This window comes from Typopeltis vanoorti, chromosome 5, assembly GCF_054136105.1.
Source record: "Typopeltis vanoorti isolate ZY-2024b chromosome 5, IOZ_Tvanoo_1.0, whole genome shotgun sequence".
Taxonomy (NCBI): Eukaryota; Metazoa; Arthropoda; class Arachnida; order Uropygi; family Thelyphonidae; genus Typopeltis; species Typopeltis vanoorti.
In genome coordinates, this window is record NC_143553.1 from 31,584,365 (window position 1) to 31,607,479 (window position 23,115).

The 23,115-nt window shown below is 36.0% G+C and overlaps 1 protein-coding gene across 3 annotated transcripts in view; it reads right to left on the minus strand.

The window, feature by feature from the left end:
- The window catches only part of LOC150106291 (uncharacterized), a 224,772-nt gene that overhangs the window by 52,677 nt on the left and 148,980 nt on the right, over nucleotides 1-23,115 (minus strand). For all 3 annotated transcript variants that reach the window (XM_090392309.1, XM_090392311.1, XM_090392310.1), the window contains exon 8: nucleotides 4,736-4,857. In XM_090392309.1, coding sequence (XP_090248435.1) covers nucleotides 4,736-4,857 — 122 coding nt within the window. The remainder of the gene's footprint in view (nucleotides 1-4,735; nucleotides 4,858-23,115) is intronic.

The window sequence follows — 23,115 nt, forward strand, 5'->3', positions numbered from 1 at the left end:
TCCACACAAAAATTTTGTGGAGTTTTGGAGTACTGTCTTTTCCACTCCACCACCGCATTTACCTGATCATGACCAGTCTTGTGTGCTTGGGTCTGTCCCTAAATCAGCCATTTATTTTTCCATATCGCATGGAGAAATTGTATAACTTTACACCTAGCAATTCAGCTTCTGGCCCTGATGGCTTTCGAGTGTCACATTAAAAACAAATGTCCATTCTGGACATTTTCCTATCAATTAAAGTTATTCTACCTTATTTATGGAACTCAAGAACTATATTCATCCCAAAGAAGGATGCTGCTGGTAAAGCTGTGGATTACAGTTTCTCCTGTTCTTCTTTGACTTTATCATAAAGTGTTAGTCAAGAGACTGCAAAAGTATATCCAACATGATGTTCAGCAGAGAGCCTTTGGATGTACTGAGAACATCTATATTCTTTCTGCCCTCCTTTCTGATTCCTGCCGATGTCTTAAGCCTTTGTTTATGGCTTCTCTGGACCTTCATTTAGCCTTTGATAGCATTTCTCTTCCTGCTATTTTAAGAGCATTATCTATTGCAGGCTGTCCAGAATCTTTTCTTTCATATGTTTTAGAGTTATACTCTAATAATTCTCTAACTATTAATATAGGGGCCTGTGCGACTTCTATTCCCACAGTTTGGGGTGTTTGCCAAGGCGACCCTCTATCCTTTCTTCTCTTCAATTGCATCATGAGTTTCTTTGTTCTCTACCTTACCATATTGGTTACACTCTTGATGGTGCTTCTTTTAATGCTATGGCCTTTGCAGATGACCTTATTCTTGTGGCCTCCACTAAAGTATGCCTGTAGGAACTCCTTGACTGGGCAGTAGACTTTTCATGTTAGAGGTCTTTCCGTAAATGTGGTGAAGTCCTGCTCATTAGCACTTGTCCCTTCGTGGTGACAAGAAGCTAAAGATCGAAAAACTTGAGTTTTTTCCTGCACTTTAGGCGATTGCCTTACTGTCCTGGAGGAATGGAGATACCTTGGTATCTTCTCACCAAAAGATCTTCTATTCCCTTCTCTTTAGAAAAGGTTGTCATTATTAAGAAACGTTCCTCTGAAACCCCAGCAGAGGCATTTTCCTCCTTTCAAATTATTTGCTCCCTAGGTACTGTCATAAGTTAATACTCGGGTGTACCTATGTCTCAGTACCGTCCTGTATGGATAGGGCTATTCGCTCTGCTGTTTGTTCATGGCTTAGGTTTCCTTTAGATACTCCTGTTGCCTATTTTCACGCCAAGGTGAAGGATGGCAGACTTGGAATCTCCTTCCTTCCCTCTGCTGGCTTATCCCACGTCTTCATTATAATAGAATTAAGAAATTAGAAATATCCATTTCTCAAATTTCTTAATTCTATTATAATGAAGTATCAAAGTCAACTGATAGAGACTGCATTGGCAGAGCATAAGAAATGGGCTACATAGCTTTGTTAATGGCACATCACTTTATGGATCTAATCTAATGACTCCCCAGCATCAATGGGTACGGGAAGGTACTAGACTCCTACCTGGTTACGAATTTATTGACTTAATCAGGGCAAGGATCAATGCCCTGCACAATCCACAGCAGCAGACGTGACATAAGTTGTAAGGCAGGTTACCACTACAATGAAACCCTTTCTCATATTGCCCAATGTTGTTTTTGAATTCATGGCATTTGGGTGAAGCATCATGATGGCATTGTCTCCATGTTAAATAGCCAGTTAAAAAACAAAGACTATGGTTGAATCGCACTATAGCAATATAGCTGGTATTACAAAGCCTGATTTAATTGCAAAGAAGGATGAAAGAGTTTGGGTTATTGATGCACAGATAGTAGGTACTGGGTGCCCACTTGTTGTCAGTCATAGGAAAAGGTCTCATTATGGGCAGAATATAGATCTTGCTCGACAGATTGAAGAGGAGTTTGGAGCAGCTCCTCATTTCATTAGCGCTATCATCTCCCTTCGTGGTGTATGGTGCAATGAGAGTTACTTGACTTCTACAGGCATTACTTCAGCAGACATTAAGATTCTGTCATTCAGAGCTTTTGGGCTCTGAATGACAGAATTCAGGGCACACTGGTGGCTTGGCATCATCATCACCAACAAATGACTTCTAGAATACCTAGTACTGGTGTGGGATAGATCTTGATGAATTTTGGCTTCAGCTTTTCTAGCCTATGGGGTAAAGGCCTTTGCTCTAGTAGACCATAGTATGTAGCGCTTATAAAAATTTTTATATAATTATAAAAATTTATAAAATAAAATAAGATGGGTTAATGAGATAGGAAACGCATTAAATGGATGTAGTATGTAATGCTCTACCGACTGAGTTCCATGTTTGGTCTCTACAGCAGGGTTTCTGGACTATGTAAAAAATAAATTAAAAATACAATATATATATATATATAAAGTATTTTACCTTGGGTATAATAAATGTTAAAAATACCAAGCTATGTAGGGAAAAAAATCCCTAACCTGCCCACGGTCCAAAAAATGTACTATAGGTTTTCAAATAACCTTTGTGGGTGGGAGCAATATTAAAAAGAGTAATATCATTAAGCATGAGCTGCAGAAGAAAATGCTGTGAAGGGTATATAAGGAAAAAGGTGATCAGCATGATAAGTCAGGTAAAATCTAATTATGAGAAGAATCTAATCAAGCAGCAAAAGAGTTCGTTCGTTATGTGGCAAGCAAGAGGAAGAATGACTATGGAAGATTAACCTTAATGAGTGCTAATGGTGACAGAAGCAGATAAAATAGTTGAGTTACTGAGTGACCAATTTGCAAGGGTATGTTATCCAACTGAGGTTACTGCTGTGATATATGTGACAGACCAATGTGGAAAGATTGGTGGATGAATTGGAAGTTCTTAGAACATTGCAGAATCGCAACATAAATACAGCTGTATGATTAGATGGAATAATAGCTCGCATTTTGCAAGCACGTGCAAGGGAACTGGAAATGTCTCTGACTAGACTCTTTAAGTCTCAGCTTTGGTAGCATGCCATGGGAGTGGAAAGATGGCAAAATAATTCCCTTGCATAAGAGAGGTTCTAAGACTACAGTAGCAAATTATACACCAATCAGTATCTCATGTGTGATGATAGTACTACAAAAATTGGTCAAAAAGAGAATTTAAGAATTGTGGATAAGAATATGATACTGTATGAGGGGCAACATGGCTTTGTTAAGGGTCGGTCATGCCTTAGCAATTTACTAACTTTTTATGATAGAGTGACAGCTGATTGGATAAAGGAAATGACTATGTGACGATTCTGCTGGATTTTGCAAAGGCATTATTATTATTATTCGTGACACCTCCAAGGAGTCCGAAGACTCATCGCGGGAGGACATCTATTGTACAACTCTCCAGTCTCCATCACTACACCGATCCTCTACATCAACGCCATCTACTGCCCACCACCACAGCTAGTATTTTTTGTCTGTAAATTGCGTGTTCTGAAGGGCCGATTTGTCTGTATGCGGGATTAAAAACCCGAGTTTCCAGGAGAAAAAACGCTGCTACCTCCGTATGAGATCGGCTAACTCACCTTCGATTGAAAAAGTCCATATAAAGATTCCTCCCGTCATGACGAGAATCAAACTTAGGCCTTTTCCAATCGAATGGAGCAACATACCGTCGTTCTTCCAATTACACTACGGAGGCACAGGGAACCCTGTTATGCAAATTAGAACAAATGGGAGTGGGTATGACATTGATTATGTGGATAAAAGGATGGCTTCTAGACAGATAAATGGGATATGGAGGAGCAGAATTCAAGCGAAAGCAGGTGACTAGTGGTGTGCCGCAAGGTTCAGTGCTAGGCCCACTACGCTTTAATTTACACATAAATGATACAGGAAATAAACTGAAAGGAAATATTCAGTTGTTTGCTGATGATGCAGAATTAGGTGGAGTAATAGTTAATCAAGGTGACATGGAAAGCTTACAGAATGATTTAAATAGGCTGTCAGTATGAGCAAAAGATAATGGGTATCAGTTTAATGTGTGAGAAATGTAAAGTTATGCATTTTGGAATAAATAGATTACAAGCTGTGTACTATACTGATGGAACTGTACTCCAGGAAATAGATGAAGCTAGAGATTTAGGGGTGGTGCCAGACAGAAAGTTAAAGTTTAGAGGACATATTAAGGTTTGCTAAGGTAGATCACATAAGATTATTTGGCTGTTGAAGAATACAATAACAAGTTATTATTCCTTTTTATTAGGCTTTGATATGTCCACATCTGAATTACTGTACTCAGGTCTAATTTCCTAGGTTTCTTGAGGATGAGGAAGTGGTGGTGATGATCCAGAGGCAGGCAAACCAAGATGGTAAGTGGCTTGCAGAATATTCCCTTTGAGGAGAGATTGAGGTTGCAGTGTGGATTGCAGAAGCTGATTGATAGGAGGAAAAAGAGGGAATATGATAGAAACATTTAAGTTACTTAAAGGGTTTTATAGGATTGATGCAGGGGAAATATATTGGCACTTGACTAGAAAGACCAGAACAAGAGGTGTGGTTAGTAGGATTGTGAGAACTAGATTTTTTGCTTGGAGAGTTGTGAATGAGTTGCCACAGTCAGTCGTGAATGCTTTGTCTTAATGGGTTCAAAGAACGGTATAATAGATTGTGTGGATAATTTGTGTCTCCTGCAATGAGTCTTCAGACTCCACAGAGGTGTCTGTACAACAACAACAACAATAATATATAAGAATTATATTTATCTTACTTTTGATCTCTAAAGTGTACACTAGTATACTGCACTGGACCAAACTTGGAAAATCTTTCATTTAACTCTGTTCGTGTTGTACCATCTGGAATTTTTCCACAATAAATGACCCTACGTTCTTCCTAAAATGGAAAAATAGATATTAAAAATAATAATTCCATACATGGGATATTATACATTAATTTCAACCTTTTATATAAAATACCTGCTTAAATAGAATAATAATCAGCTAAGTGAAAATTAGCTTTAAAAACTTAAATTGCATGTTGCTGTATTCACAAAGGAGAATTCTTTAGTCTGTTTTGTTATTTTTATGCAGTGACATTCCACAAAAATACTAATATCAATTAACCAAAGATCCAATAACTATAACTGCATTTAATGCTGTTTGTCATTACTATATGAATATGGATAGTCAGTTTTTAATTGAAATGCCTGCAGTGACCATCCAATGCCAGCCTTGCCTATTCCATTATTTTTCCATATTTGCCATCTTTATTAAAACTGTACCTAAATAGTAAAAATACTTTACTGATTCTACCAAAGATTTTACCACTGAAGTACATCATCATCTTTTTATACATATATATGTGTGTGTTAGTATTTATCCCATAAGAGGTACAGGAACTTATAGCAAATCAAGTTACTTGCATGAGGTGCAGATGAAGGTAGAGAAAGAAGAAACCTATTAACATTCTTTTTAAACAGATGTAGATTGAGATTGTTAGGAAACACATCACAAGGAAGGCTGTTCCTTGAAATAGATGGAATAAATGAGGAAGAGAGGAGAAGAGGATTTGATGAGTTTGCAGTTGTACTGCAAAGGGATGTTGGACAGCAGCTGCTCTTGTCTGCAGAGTATATTTTTGATTTTGATATCAGATTTAATTCAACTTTATTTCATAATGATTCTACAAAATTATGAATAACAATGAGTAATGTGTACCTTTATTACATGTATCCAACATGTAGAAATGGAAAGCAGACAAATGATGGAATCCAGTTTAATGCAGCAATGCCCAAAGAAGTACCTGTAGAAAAGAAACAGGGCTGAAAAAAGGCTGCGAGATAGTGATCAAAATGAATCAGTGAGAGAGAGAGAGAGAGGGAAGGATCATCCATCAACCAAATCACTCTCCTCTATATAGCATCAAGAATTTTTAGGTATTTGGCACAACAGCTTGACCATATGAATAGTATGCTAAGGAATTGCAAAATGGGGAATTTTTACAGAATTAATAAGTAGATGACAGAAAGTAGCATCTTGAGCAGAAAAGGATGCTTAGTTTTTTTAGAGGTTGAAGAAGCTATGTGATGTGTTTATGCAAGAAAAACCAACAGGTAAATGTTGGTCTCTGGAAAACTTCTGGGGATCTTACTTTTATAGTGATCTCTGCATTAGGGAAGGTAAAGGAAGATAAGATCCTTTATGAAAGAAAGAAGGCAGGTCTGCTTCTGATAGCACTGAAGGTACTAGGAATGCAAATGAGATGTTATCCAAACTTCAGTTAACTGAGTACCTCTTATAATTGAATTACAAAATTCAGAGCTGCCTAATTCCATGTTATTTTGCCACAGAACTTTCTCTTATTTTTTATTACACCGCTTTCACCAAACTTTCATTTTAAAAACGCAATTCCATTTCAGTGAACAGTTTATTTTTATAAGCTAGGTATATTTTTCTGAGTTCTTGATATACATATACAGAGAACTTTGTGTTCTCCAAATAGCTCGTGAATTAGCATCTGGATATTTCTGCATTGCACATGCTCTAGCATGTTACTTTCCTGCAATACATGTGTGCGCTAAGGTACATGTGTCAGATATGTGAGCTTCATCACAACACTAATACTTTGTTGTGTCACAAATTCCATAAAAAGTATTAATTTATAATTCAGACAGAAAAACATAATAAAAAATGTCTTAACTGTACTTTTCTTCCTTTCTTGGTTGCACAGTAGTCAGCATTCATTCTGTAGACAATCTCCCATGTTATAGCATTACTTTACCTAAAACTAACACTTGATATTTTGATCTTTATATCAACATCATCATCAGGAATTCACATAATACACTGGGACACAAGCTACGTCACAATATACATTAGTAAGCTATAGCATAACTATTGTTAACCACTAATCCTAGCCTACCCTCTGGTGAGGGAAAGAAAAAAGAGGAAAAGAAAAATGTAAATAATAATAATAAATAAAATAAATAAAACATAGTTTTAAGTAAACTTTATTTAAATTTAAGTAAAGTAACTACTCTAACATGGAAATTATGGAGACAAAGTTTGTCTATAATTTCTAAACAATCAATGCTGACTACTGTGTAACCATGGAAGAAAGAATTACCATAATCCATGACGATTTGACCTACTAGTACAGGAGACACTATTGTAAGCTAAAAATACATGTTTCTGCGTTGATTAATCAGTTAGCCATTTTAAAATGATGGCTGAATGGGCAAAACCCTGTTGATAGAACAAATCAACAATGCCCACAAAAATTTGGCAATGGTCCAAAACATTTTTTAGCTAAAATCAAACTCTAGCTACATAAACCAGATATATAGGAAGTTCACAAAAGGATTACAGACAACTCTGTAAAACATATTTGTATAAAAACAACAGAAAATTAAAGCCGACCTAAATGCGATGTCCAAAGAAGCAGCCAAACTATCTAGCCACAATCATTAACAATTCCTGCTTCTTCAAAAAGGCCTAAACTACACATTTGCACCAAGGTCAGTCACCAAATTAGATCTCACCTGTTGCATTGAAAGAGGTTATACTTTCCTCCTTGCCAATGTACCCAATAAAACACAGAAACATTAACATATTAAGTAATAATAAACCACTAAATAGCAATGTAACCAAACCAGAAATAACAGCCCTTAAATCTTTGAAAACTAATCAAGACATTACTACCAAACTGACAAATGTAATGGCTACCGAGGTCTTTGCTTGAACAGCATAACTAGAAAAAATGACTACTTTTATCTTTACTCATTTTGACTAAAATAACTTGCTTTTATCAGACAACACAACACCATATACAAACTGGTCAACTACAACCCAACAAACCATGTTAAACAAAATTACTTACTTTAGTCACTATTACTTACACAGCTTATGGAAACCATTAAAAAGATACATTAAAAAAAGCATTATTATGCTCATGCCCTGAGAATGTACTTCTTCTTCAAGTCATCTCCTAGAAGGAGGTTGGCAACCATGTCACGGAACCTTTTTCTTTCTTTTGCTGCTCTGGAACATTTTTGGTAATTCAAGCCATTCCAGTCCTTAATGTCTTCGAACCACATTCTCTTGGGTCTACCTCTCCTTCTTTTTCCATCCAATTTCCCTTCTAATATTAATTTCTGAATGCCTTCTTGTCTGGTTAGATGTCCAAAATATTTAAGTTTTCGCTCTTTAATTATTTTTATTAATGTTCTTTTCATTTTTGCTTTCATGTACAGTCTCAACATGAGAATGTACAGTCTTCCAAAAATACACAAAAATAACATGCACTGCAGCCAAAAGTGGAGGGAATCAATGGTTATAATTATCACTTACAATCCAAAGCTATGGTTCCATCATAGCTTTGGATATTGTTGAAATCAAAATGATGTTCTTGGCATTGCAGTTGTTGCTACCTGGACAACACAATGTTGAATATATCACTGCTTTGCTGATAGGTGTTCAGCTAATAGCTGTAGTTTTGCAAGACAGAGGGAAAATATTCCAGTCATCCTGATTTTTTTACACAGTTCCTGTGAGGAACTAATGAAAATCACAGGTAAATGACTGCTTCCACATATTGTTTTCTTCAATATCCCACACAAACAGCGAAAGGATGGACGAGAAGCAAACTGTGCAATCTATTTCAGAATATGAACAGGCAGACATATCAAAGAAGGTACCACAACCATCATTAACAGAGAGATCATGAGTGTCAAGCATGTGCTCAACAATATTGCCTCTCCATTTGTGCTGGGGCACTACCACCACAGTGTTGGATCCATTAAAGTCACCATAAGAAGTATAAGCTGAGGTGATTGCAATATAAGGTTATCAAGGTTGATCTGATTTACTAAGAACTTGGTGATAAATAAATTGAACTTACTATAATAAGAAATCCAATTGACAGGCATATGGCTACTTACAGGGCAGCATTAAGACGGTCACACTGAAAAGGAAAATTGTTGTCCACTAGAATAGCAACTCCTCCATAAGCAGGTCCACCTCCAATTCCTTACAAATAATAGTGAAATGCCTTAAGACATGGCCCTTACTGCCTTTTTAAATGTCTCCTGCAGACAAACAACTTTATGTTTCTGCCGAAGAACCTTGGCATCCTGGCAGAATCTGCAACAATTCCCCCTGTAAGAATTTACAGGGGAATTGTTGCAGATTCTTTTTGCTTTGCAGACCAGACTTAACAGATTTCCAATAGGTTGAGTGCTTAATTTTATACGACTTATATTTACAAGTTGATTTTGGGAAGTTTTTCTACTTAGTTATACTATAAATTAAAGATGCCAAGAAATTATATTCTTGGTTTAATCCTTTATCCAAGTGTAAGCAAACAAAATTTGCACCTGAAGTAAAATCAGGATTGGACAACTCGTATATAGAGACTAATGACTTCACATCACTTGCCTTAGTATCCCATAATGCAAAGCACATATCCTTACAGACATGTATGATGCTATGCATTATGAGAAACATCTATCTCTAATCTAGAGTATTTTAGTAATAAGGTGTGATATCTTTTGGCTACTCATATATGGAAATATGACTTCTGCATTATTTTAACTTGGGTATCACTTCTGGGTCTGGCTCCCACTGATGAGACCTCAATAAAGGTTGAAACCAGTCTGGGTAGTGACCCTTCTCATAATACATAATATAGTAGTAGTCTCTCTCTATTCTATGATCAGGAATCTGATGATGACTTTGTGATATATGATTTGTCAGTCTGCAATAAGAATATTATCAATGTATGCATGCACACTGATTATCTACTAAATGCAAACAGGATGTCTGTAGGGAGTAAGTAGTTTGTGGAAACTACTACTCTCTATGGTATGCAGCTCAGCAGCATAGTTCTTTGAAATGCAGCCCAAAGACATATGGCTAAGTGTGATGGATGTTATACAGGTTTTTCGAACTTCAGGTAAAAAATTTGTCCTAATGAAAGGGGCTGGTAGGGTTTTTATTTTAGTTCATACTGCAAAGACAGCTGCTGCCACTGAAATGAGAGTGGTAGTTCATTTGTTTCATTATAAAAGACTACCATAAATTGATATTTTGGATACTGTTATGCCATCTTGTATTATATACATTATGATATGATTTGTTGCTTCATGATAGAAGAGAAACTGACTGTTGCGGAATCATATTTTGGTAGGGATGAGAATTATTCCAATCAGCTTGATCTGTTTCCATTGTAATAACCATACAGTTATTACAATGGAAAACAAATCAATCTTGTACTCCAGTACTGGAGTACAAGATCATCAATGAATATCACAGGACAGGAATATATCCTGTGAATGTTCACAGGCAAATGTTTGATTAATGCATTTAACAGTTGATTGATTTGTGGTTTGATGGTGCAGGGACATGACAGGTTACAGCAGTACACAAGGTATTAATAAATAAATAAATAGTTATAAGGAAATAAATTAGTGACTAAGATAAAATGTATGTACAAAGTGTTAAGTATCTGAATAATCAAGGTATTAATAAATATTTATAATAGTAATAAATCATGTGTACAAAAAATATAGTAAGATAATGAGAGGTGTTTTATCATCTCACAATGGATGTCATCAGGCCTACTGCACTATAGTGAGGCAGGAAAAGAGCTATTTTGAGTTCCTCCTTAATGAATGGCTGATTGTATGGCTCTATCCCTTTGGTATAAAAACTTAGCCATTGTTTCTTTGTTGCCATTTCAATATTAAAAAATCAGTTACTAAGATTCTGGCAAAGTATTCTCTCAAAGCATCTGTGATAGCTTGGGGATCAGCAACAATACATCCATTATGTTCCAAGGTAGACAAATGATGTATTCTGTATCTACCTTCCATTTTCTGGATTATATCCCATACAATTTTTGCACTGGTTGTTTGATGTAAATTGGATCCAGGATTATTTTTGACTCTGACATCTTTGGCCCAAGCATGCTTAAATGCTATTAAGTTTGTTGTGGAAGGATGTGTATGAAATAAAGGTGCTCTATCTTGATCTTTTTTTTGGCTACTGGCACTCTGGGTTAAACCAAGACTTTGGATGGAATGGAAATTGAGATGATGTTATTGGAATTGCTGTTTAAATAATGCAATTGGTTACAAATTTCACTGCTAGGTGTTTGGTTAACTGCTTCCCTGTTAAATTTTGCAAGGCTGGAAAATGTATTCCAGTCAGCCTGGTCCATTTTCCACATGGGATCAGTGGAGGACATGGTTCTTGTGAAGCACTATGTCTTCACATGTGAAGACACAGTGCTAATAATGGGAAAATGATCACTTCTATATGTGTTTTCTTCAACATCCCATGTAAGCAGCAGAAAGGGCTGAGGCAGTTGCAATATGAGATGATCAAGTTCTGTTTCATCTAATTCAAAACTAGGTGGTAAATATATTGAGCATACTGTGATAACAAACACCAAAGATAGGCAAATTACTACTGCTTCCAGAGCAGCATTAAGCTGGACATGATGGAAAAAAGTATAAGTGCCCATGAAAATAGCTACTCTATCATGAGCAGGATGATCGCCAGTTTTGTTTTTGTCTACAGGAGTGATATTCCTGAGGGTAGGGTCCTCACTGGGTTTTAAACATGTTTCCTGCAGACAGTAACAAAAAGGTTTGTGTTTCTGCAGCTGGTGCTTGATATAATCAATATTCTGGCAAAACCCACAAGAGTTCCACTGCAAAAAATTCCCCATTATTTAGGCTTCATAGACTTGTCTGATTTCTTGGAGGATGAGGACTTATCCTTGTTGGGTTTATATTACTCATTACATTTTCGGAATATGGACAATCCGTGTCCATCTCTTCCATTGAAAGTAACTCAAAATTATCCAGTAATCCTGACACATCCAATGATTGTGTTGGATATTTTTCCAGAGGAAGAGATGGACACTGATTGTCCATAAATGTCAACAGCAACCTGAACTTCAACAAAGAAGGAGTCATGATTGTGAAGTTCAGGTTGCTGTTGACATTTTTTTAAAACTGCTATCTTCTGCTTAAGAGGATCTGAGAATAGGTGTGGTGGTGGCTAACTTCCTTTTTGCATCCTGATATGATATATTTTGTTCTGTTTGTATCTTGTATTTCTTTTTCATCTTTCCACTTCTGGCATGCATGGGAGTATGATGGATGATCTTGACACATTTCGCTTTCTTTGCAAAGCAAGATTTGTTATCATACTCTTTACTACCACATTGGGCACAGGTGACAAAGCCATGGTAGGCAGTTTGACATGTTCATATTTTTGCCATTTGAAGCATCTTAGTAGATTAGGGATGTACAGTCTAACAGGACAATTGAGATACCCTGCTTTTACAGATGTTGGAGGATTAGGAGTATCAAGAGTAAGGATGATATTTCTGGATGGAACTAGAAACCAGGTGACCATCTCTACAGATCAGGATGCAAATCATACCTGTCATTCCCTGATCTTTCAGCTCTGAGCATATCTCCTCTTCCGAATCAGCAAGGAGATCTTATTTTGAGATCACTCCTCTACAGGAATCTAGCGGAATGGGTGGAATACCTCTACTGGTATTCCATTCAATGATGTTGCTCTGAGTAGTTTTAAGGATGTTCTTAACATAATTACCAGAACATAGTTTCCTCGCTGTTTTGGGATAATCTGTCAGTCCTTCTAAACCCTTTTGAATAAAGAAGTGTGACATTTTCCCTGTCACACACACACATTGATATCATTATTTGGTTGGGACTTTGTTAGGTCCCCTGAAACAATCAGGATTTAGAATTCGTGATCAAGTGGTTTTTTGTTCAGCACTAGAGCTCACCCTTCCACCATGGACACACACACTCACCAGCAAGCAATGACTGCACTCAGGAGTGGAATGCCACGGCTGCCCCAAACCATGGGAAAGGAGACTTACTGCAGCCTTACAGACAGGCCCACTAGCTTATTGATCCTATTCAGGACTGCCTATCTTGCCAAAGTAGTGCAAGACTATCAGGATCCCCCTTTCTGAAAGTCCATGGGTTGCACTGCATATACAATATACAGGCCTTTAAATCGAATGTCAACAAGTTTCTCCTTTCCCATCCCATTACCCATATACTGTACTAAAGTACTATAGGTTGACCAGCCAACTTCTCGTATATGGGCCCAACATTAAAAAAAAGGTCTAAAGTGTTGTGAATGATGCTTTGGCCAAGAATTAATGAAAATGTAGAGCATGTGCACTGCTGGGCTAGCTTACATTATTGACATCATAGCAGAGCAGTTATGAAAACAAAACTAATTCCTCAGTGCATGGAGGATTTTTTTTAGATGCATAGCACAAGAAAATACTGAAGAAAAGTCTGAATAATAATATTTCATTGAAGTTTTTAGAAGATATTTACCTCTGAACAAAGGCACATATTTCAAGTAATATCGCCAACCATAGAATGAGGAAGCAAGGCAATCTGCATGACATCATGCAGCAGTATGTGTTTTGGTTAGCAGCAAAAGCACTAGAGAATAACAACTGGGGAGTTGAAAGAGAATGTAGAGAGAGAGAGAGAGAGAGAGAGGGGGGGGGTATAAATCAAAGGATGGAATAATATGGATCCAGAATTTCCATAAATTTAAGGAATAAAACAAGTTTTATTTAAGAAGTGCTCGGACATAGTTTGTTAATGGCAACTGATATGCTGATGCTTTCAAGATGGTTCTTTATTATTATTATTATCACCCCAAGATCTCATGGAGTCAAAGACCCATCTGGGAGGATTTCTTACAGGAATTTGTTCAGTTGAAATAAAGGAACTGTAGATACCTATTGTCATTGTTGATGGAACAGAAGAAACTAATACATGTACTTACATTATGTTATGTAAGAACACTTATTTCTTCATGTGGAATGGAAGGAGTGTTTGTTTGAATATTCTCTCAACTACTGGAAGGCAGGATGATTATTTTGTTTTTTCGGTTAAATTCTCCTATCTCATTGAAAGCAGAATGGATGGCTAATAACTATAATAGATAATGATTATAGGTTTCTTTGAATTGAGCTAAAATGCAAGTCTGAGATCTGTATAGCATTTCCATAGCAGACAAACTTAGTTAGCATTTCAGTAATTAAAACACATGATTGAATACCTAAAGGAAATCCTTCATTTATTGTCATCACATTTATTAGAAACAAACACCATACATATAAATCTTTGTTTTAAAAAGTTAAAATAAACATTGATATTCATAGCCAACTAATAGTAAAAGAGAGAGTCTATACTATAAAGTGGTGAATTTATCACGTGAAGGATGAACTTCAATACTGCAATGCTAAGTAACCATAAACCACAATTAACCACCCAACTGGCCACATGGATCAAATATGTAAATAATATTTGCTTCTTATATCATTTTTTATGATATCCAATAGTTATATTGACTTCAATGGACACTTTGCATCCATGTAATTATGGACATATATACATGTCCAAACTGGTACAGGGATTAATGCTATACAAATATGGCATGATGATACCATATTAGATTAAAAAAATAATTGTAAAAATTTATTTCATTATTAACTGTCATATATAAGTCACTTTTTATTTGGAATTAGATCCATTATAATTAGATCTATTATATATTACCCATTTCATAACTGCAGTTTAGCATACTACTTCATGCACATGAAGAATGATAGCTAGTATTATAGAGGAAAAATAAGGTAATAAAATCATTTTCGACTTGCACGAATACTCATGTATCATGGGAGAAAGCAATTTCATAATTGGCTTAAGATTCAAATTTCACAGTTGACTAATGTTCAAAACTTTAAAAACTGCGATGAGCATCTCTGATTTTGATTTCAAGTTACTGCCACTTTCTTTCATGGCTAATCATAAAAGAAAGTCAATACTCTTAGAGCTTATATTTCAGTCTTTTAAGGCACTTCTAACTGCACAATCTGTTGCTGACAGATACAATGTGCTGTTTGGGAGAAGGAAGTACTGAAGCCCTATTACATCCATATAATTTAAATCATAATGACTATCTTTCTGAAATTGTATTAAATAATTTTTAATACACATACACACACACACACACACACACACCCAATAGTGTTTAATCCCAGCTTTCATTCTTCATGTATATGAAGTAATTTAGATGCAGTCATTTAAACGATCCTATACCCAATCAACATTCTTTTTGTATTCAAACGTCTATTACTCTCCTTCACCTCACACTGATGATGCTTCACTTGAGATAAAATATTTATTAATGTAATTAATAAATTAATATTTTACTGTGGCAAATGTATATTGTATAAAGCAGGGTTTCTCAAACTGTGTTCTGCGGAAGGTGAATAGGAGCTCCACGAGAAGTACTGGAATTTGTCATTTTAGTTTTCTAAGCATTTTTCATGAATAAATATTTTATAGGAGAATAATATTCGTGAATATTGCAAAAAGTTCAGACGTCTAATAACATCTGTGAAGCAAATGTTAGTGACCAAGCCGTGTATTTTTAAATGTGGAAGCATTCATGAATTATTGTTAATTTTTACACATTGAAACCTTTCAACATTTGGGAAAGGGAATACCGCTGTTTATGACGCGTCATAAAACTTGCCTGCTAGCGGATTATAACAATGGTGGCTGTTCTCAAAACTGAAGGAAATGACATCTGTGCAACAAATGTCAGTGACCAAGTGGCATATTTTTAAACATGGAAATATTCATAAATTATCGTTAATTTTCACACATTGAAATCTTTCAACAATCGGGAAAGAGAATACCCCCATTTATGACCGATCATAAAAATTGCCTGCAAGCCGATTACAACAATGGGGGGGAGTGGAGATGTTCTCAAAACTGAATGAAATAACACCTGTGTTGCAAATGTTAGTGGCCAATCAGCAAGGAAGTATAAAGAAAATTTTTCCACTAAAATTGAAGATCAAGGCAGTCTGTATCCAGTTTTCAAATCTAGTAATACTGAATACTTTCTTCACAAGTTCGTATTGTAGGGTGAAAGTTTCGAAACTGTAGTGCCGTGATTTTTTAAAAGTAATAGATCTGCAGATTTAAATTTTAATATGAATAAGAGACAATGGACTTTGTTTAATTTTGGTTTTAAGAAATCTCTTACTGAAGGTGTTTGTGACAGCACAGAGAGTGAGTCATACATCTCCAGCCTACAAAGCGATCCCCAGGATGTACAAAAGGAGGGGAAAAACCACCAGCAAACAAGAGAAAAAGTCTGTATTCACTCGTAAGTCCTTATAATAATATTATAAATATATCTGGTTATCAGAAATATGTCAATGAAAATCAGCACAAATTAATTTAATGATGTTTGTTTAATTAATTATTAATTAATGATCGATTATTAATTAATAATAAAAATCAGCTAAATTAACAATTAATTAATACATTACATAATAACCAAGGTGTTCCGTGAAAATTTCAGGATTTGTGAAGTGTTCCATCATAGAAAAAGTTTGAGAAGCCCTGGTATCAAGGATCATGCCCCAAAGTAGATAGCACTTCCCATTTCAAATCCCATATATACATATAAACTTTTCTATTCTGAAGATGCCATCATCCATAATAATGTAATCAATGATATTTATTTTGCTTTGTGTATGTTCTCTCTCTGTGTGTGTTTCTGAACATTTGTTTGAACATGGTGTTGGTAATGATTGGTTCATATCCTGAACAGAAATCTAGCAAGTAATTAAAATTATCAGTGCTTGTAATTTTCAAATTTTTCTACTGTTTGGATATTCAACTAGAACTTATTTTTCCTTTATGTAAGCTGCACTTTCTAACAACTATGTGTCAACTCTGTGTCTTCCTCTTGCCAGCAAGATACTCTTACCGGGACCATTATCACAAATACACCAGTGTCCAAACCCTAAGGACAAACACTATTTCTGAAGATTACAACTGCAAATTCAGACAAATCAACTTGAAGCAATTTGTATAGCTAACGATTTTGAGTAGAAAGTGGGTACCTATTCAAATTTTTGACTTGAGCGCAAAGGCATCACTTGGTAGCACTCAACAGGATAAAAGGTAAAAGCTGCACTAAGCAAATTGTGTTTGAAGGCAGCTCTTTTCATGAAGGAATAAAACTGCAAACTCAGATGTCTTGTAATGTCTCAAAGACATCATCTAGATGATTTCATGCAGGGAAGAATTACACTGGCCAACAAAAAGAAAATTTTTTTCTGCTGATTATGATCTGACACTTGTTTTTTACTAATTTGGGTGCACTGATTTCAAATATCAAACCCATTTTTCTCTATCACGTCAGGTTTTTCCTCTATGGCATTTTCTTTTTGCTAATTTGTAAGTTTTTGATAGTTTTAAGGAGGCAGTACTATTTAGAGGATCAAAAAAATCGATTTTTTAATATTATTTTCTGAAAGTATGTACTTTTAAAAATCTATTCCTAATTTTTTATCAAGAAATTCGAAAAATTCCCGAAGATATAGCCTATTATTCAAAACGGTGTGCAGATCAGAATCGGAGCGCTCACCGCTCTCGCTTGTTAGTAAACGAATAAATGCGTAAGAACCTGCAACGGCACGTACTGGCGCTTTGAATGAGAGAGAGAGGCCGATAACTGACCTAATACATTTAGGTGATGAAAAGTAGGCGATGACAACTGCCTAAAACAAATGAATGCTATATGCGTCATAGCGGACAAAGAACGATCGAAATCAGTCAATCGTTAATCGATTGTGAAAGTATGATGAGCGCTTATAACGTTTCAATAAAGTCTCTGGTTTTTTTGTCTTGTTAATTGCATGTTAGTCGGCAGTGAAGAAAATACATCATGTCTACTTCTCGAAAATGTGTCAATAGTGTAGATTCCTTCTGCTACATTTGTGGCAGCTTTACTATTCCCAGTCAAAGGACAAATATCACTGATTTCGTTAAGAAAGTGTACTTTGCATGCTTTGGCATAAAACTTGCAGATCAGGACAATTCATGGGCTCCAAATAAAGTGTGTAAGTCATGCGTAGAAAATTTAAGACAGTGGAGCAAGGGAAAACGCCAAAAATTAGCTTTTGGCATTCCAATGATTTGGCGTGAACCGAAAAATCACATAGATGATTGCTATTTTTGTTTAGTTAAGACTTCTGGTTATAATAAGAAGAATAAGAAAAAAATTGCGTATCCAAATCTTGACTCAGCAATTCGGCCAGTTGCTCATTCCAATGAAATAGCTGTGCCAATTTATAAAGGACTTCCTTTACTTGAGAACGAGCATGATCGGGATATGCCAGATGTTCTTAAGGAGCAAGACCTGGATGTTGATTTAGACAATGAAAATTTAATTTCTAGTTCTGGACCGCAACGTTTTACTCAAGCGGAATTGAATGACTTAGTAAGAGATTTGGGCCTATCAAAGGAATCATCAGAATTGTTAGCTTCAAGATTAAATGAAAAAAACTTACTGGAGCAAGATACGAAGATAACTTTTTATCGTAGCAGGGAAAGTAATCTTGTACAATATTTTAAACACGAGTGTGGGTTTGTTTACTGTAACAATGTGTCAGGTTTACTAACTGAAATGAGTGTTGTACAATATCATCCAAATGAGTGGCGTTTATTTATCGACAGTTCAAGTAGAAGTCTCAAGTGTGTCTTACTACACAATGGGAATGTATATGGCTCAATTCCTATTGGCTATTCAGTCCACTTAAAGGAAACATATGAGGACATTAAAAAGGTTCTGAAGTTATTAAAATATACAGACCATAACTGGATCATCTGTGTGGATCTTAAAATGGTGAACTTTTTACTTGGCTTTCAAAAAGAGGATATACAAAGTTTCCGTGTTTTCTATGCTTCTGTGATAGTTGAGCTAGCTAGAAACCAACACTGGAGTCAGAAACATTGGCCTCTTAGAATATTCTTAAATGTTGGAGAACAGAATGTTATAAATCAACCTTTAATCAACAGAGAAACAATCATTTTGCCACCTCTACACATCAAACTAGGTCTTATGAAGCAGTATGTTAAAGCTTTAGATTTACAAGGTGACTGTTTCCAATACATATGTGAAAAATTTCCAGCAGAAATTGCTACAAACAAAAATTTATTCCCTGAAACTCATGTGTAAGTAAAATTGTTATTTTTTTATAAATATTCTTGTAATTTTTAATGAATATTGTTAAGTAGTTATGTGCACCACTTTGAATAATAGGCTATATCTTCGGGAATTTTTCGAATGTCTTGATAAAAAGTTAGGAACAGATTTTTAAAAGTACATACTTTCAGAAAATAATATTAAAAAATTGATTTTTTTGATCCTCTAAATAGTACTGCCTCCGAAAAACTATCAAAAACTTACAAACTAGCAAAAAGAAAATGCCATAGAGGAAAAACCTGACGTGATAGAGAAAAATGGGTTTGATATTTGAAAGTCAGAAAAAATTGTGTTGGACCGTGTTATTTGAAATCCTGAAGAAGGCTGCAGAATTACTGATATTGCCAGAGAATTTGGTATCTAACATAGTGTTGTATCTGGGATGTTTCAAACCAATGGAATGTGTTCCAGATTTTTAGTTAAAACAGCAAAACATAATCAACACACCACAGAAAGTTAGTTTGCAAATCGGCTCCATTCAAGCACAGGTATGCAGATATCTCAACAAACTCTGGCAAGATGTCTGCAACAGGTAGACCTATATGCCTAAAGGCATTGTCTGCCTTTATCCACAGCTCATCATAGAGCACATTTTCAGTGGTGTTGTACCTATAAAAACTGGACAAGACCCAATCGGCTCATGTATTCTTCACAGATGAGAGTTGTTTTAATCTTTCCTCTGATTCTAGACAATACTGCTTACCATTATGAGAATGTTCTTGAAAGAGATAGATACAGTGGTGCTGGGATCATTTTATGGAGTGGCATTATGCTTAATGGATGTTATAAGTGCTGAAAAAAGGGACTGTGACTGGTGAACAATATTGCAACAAAGTTCAACATCATGTTTGATTGTTCCGTGGTGTTGTAGGCAAAGAATTCGTTTTTATGGATGACCATGCCACACCACATCTTACAGGAGTAGCGGAGATACTTCCGAAAAAGACTGAGGATATTAATAAAATCGAGTGACCAGCACACTCCCCAGATCAGCACAACCCCATTGAACATGTTTGGGATGCAATAGGAAGATGCACTGCTGCTCAAAAGTCCCCCCTCCAAAAAACAAACAAGGCTTTATCCTTGCTGTAAAGGAGGAGTGGGTCAGTTTGCCTCAAGAACTCCTGAATGAATCACTTAGTGCTAAGCATGGTACGATGTTGTGAGAGCTGCATTGCCGTTCGGGGTGGACATATTCCATACTGAAATGTCTCTCTGCATAGTTTTTTGTAAGCACCGTACATTACCAGTACAGCCACTCTGAGCTTACGGACCATGCTCTGGATACCTGCCACAGAATACGTTGGAAGAAAGCCACGTTAATACACTGGAGCAAGTTTAAATATGAAAGATTATTCATAGAATCAGCCTCAGCTCTAAAAAACTTTCCAAACCTCAACAAACTTGGGTACATGAGACTGCCCCAAATTTGGAAAGTTTGCATCGCAAGAACATCAGCCAAGACAACCCAATATAGCCTACTAAGGGGTACCATTAAGACTCTAGGAACAACAGTAGTTTCTCTTCTGCCTCATTTGCTTTTTGTAGTGCCTTCGTGCACGTGTCATAATTGTATCTTCCCATTGAAGATGGCAATGTGACATTGCCGAAATATAGGAAGTATTTATGAAAGTTTCTTTTAATTAATATTCCAGTATACGTTGTAAATTCCTTAAATAATTTAATAGTCATATGTTACCTACATATAAGCCTTTCTACAAGAATCACTGTACATTAATTCCTTAATTATATCCGTAGGAAATTTGTAACTTTTGCCAAAACATGTTGCAATTAATTTGTACGAAATTTCTAACACATTTTTTGTGTGATATAATTTAATAGTATGCTGGCAATACATTTATATCCACATTTGGCTTTAGTCATGAAAATTTTTTCATATACTGGTAAAAATGTTTGTCCTTAGATTTTGGACATCAGTGTGTGTCCACTGTACAGTTTCCTGTTTTGAACTTTGCCCATATCACTATTAAGATGCCTGCCTTCAAGAAGCTTACTTTCATCACTGAATACTATAGATACTCTCTCCTTTAATATTACAAGCTTTCTAAATAAATCATGCTATACTTATTATTTAAAAGGATTGCAATTGTTTTAGTCTTTTTCATACAATAACACTAACTGTATTAATATGGACAAGTCATTCTGACTAGAAATATAAGAATATGATTTCTTGAAACTATTAGGCTATCATTCAATCCTATTGATATATAAAAATAATTTGTATGCATTTTTTATTATTATTAAAAGAACACGTAAGACCACAGTAATAACTTTTAATTAATAAAGGTACAGATATTTCATACTAAAACTAATAGTACATCTTCAGTGCCACACAAACAGTTATAGGAATGGAATACAAATAACGAATGTTCGGTGGATCACCTATTAAAATACAATTGTTGCCGCGTGCTAGGAAATGATAGAAAATAAAATGATATGATAATAAAATAAAAAAAAATCGAAATGATTGTCCCTCTCTCTCTCTCTCGAAGATCTGGGAGACCTATTTTATGTAATCAATAAAAAAAACCAAGGCTGTGGCAGGAAGCCAAAATAATTGCCATGCCCAAACCAGGGAAAATCCAAACGAAGTGAAAAACCTACGACCTATCTCTTTGCTTTGCACCACCTTTAAGCTCTTTGAAAGAATTCTCCTTAAAAGAATTTCACCACTCACTGAAAGAGCATTTCCGACTAAACAAGCTGGCTTCAGACCAGGTCCTGGCCCTGACAACTCAATATCGAAGCAGGCTTCTAGAAGAAACTTAAATCTGGAGCCACTTTCATTGACCTAACATCTGCTTATGACACTGTCTGGATCAGGAGCCTCCTCCTAAAACTAGGAAATATTATAAAATGTAAAAAAACTGTACAACTTTTTGAATCTATTCTCTCCAACAGAAAGATCCGGGTCCATATTGGCTGAAAAAAGAGCAGGCCCAAATTCCTTCACAACGGTCTTCCTCAGGGCTCTGTGTTATCACCTATACTTTTTAACATCTATGTGTATGATCTACCTCTTACCAGATCAAGCAAGTTTATGGACGCTGATGACCTAGTGATCCTACATCAATCCACTCCTTTACCAACTTAGAATCAACCTTGAATACAGATCTGAACACTCTGGAAGAGTACTTCAAGCAGTGGTACTTGAAGCCAAATCCAACGAAAACAGTGTCCTCAATATTTCATCTGTACAATGCAGAGGCGAATCGACAACGCAACCTTTCTTTCTGTGGAAAAATGATAGAACGAGCCTCACCCAAAATACCTTGGAGTGAGCATGGACAGAAGCCTAATAAAAGGCACATCATCAACCTCTCCAATAAAATTAAAACCAGAAATAACATCATTTCAAGGCTTGCCGGAACAACCTGAGGTTGTGGTGCAGAAGTCCTAAAGTCGTATGCACTAGCCTTCACATTCTCTGCAGCAGAATATCGTGCCCCTGTCTGGGAAAGAAGTACACACACACTAACATTATCGATGCCCAGCTGAACTCTACATGTGCACAATTAGTGGGACAGTGAGAAGCACCTCTCTCTCCTGGCTGCCTGTTCTATCTAACATTGCTCCACCACACATACGGAGAAGACAAGCCTCGATTAAGGAATTTAATAAAGCAATGAGCAACCCACTCCTACCCCTATACCAGACTCTCATAAATCCACCTAGTCTTCGCCTCAAATCTAGAGAGCCTCTCTAGTCCATGGACGAACTCTCTTCAGCTGTGCTGCCATCAATATCTGACATATGGAGAGAATACTGGTCCAACAATCACCCAACAAACAGCTTCCGTAGAAGATCCCTGTGCTCCACAACCTGGTTTTGGTTCTTCCTAGGAAGATTTGGTCATCTATAAACAGGATCAGAACTAGTCAGGGCAAATGTGGCTATCTTCTACATAAATGGGGGCTGTCAGATCACCCTTATTGTGATTGTTCTCCCGTGGCTCAGACAATTACTCATATTGTGTACAACT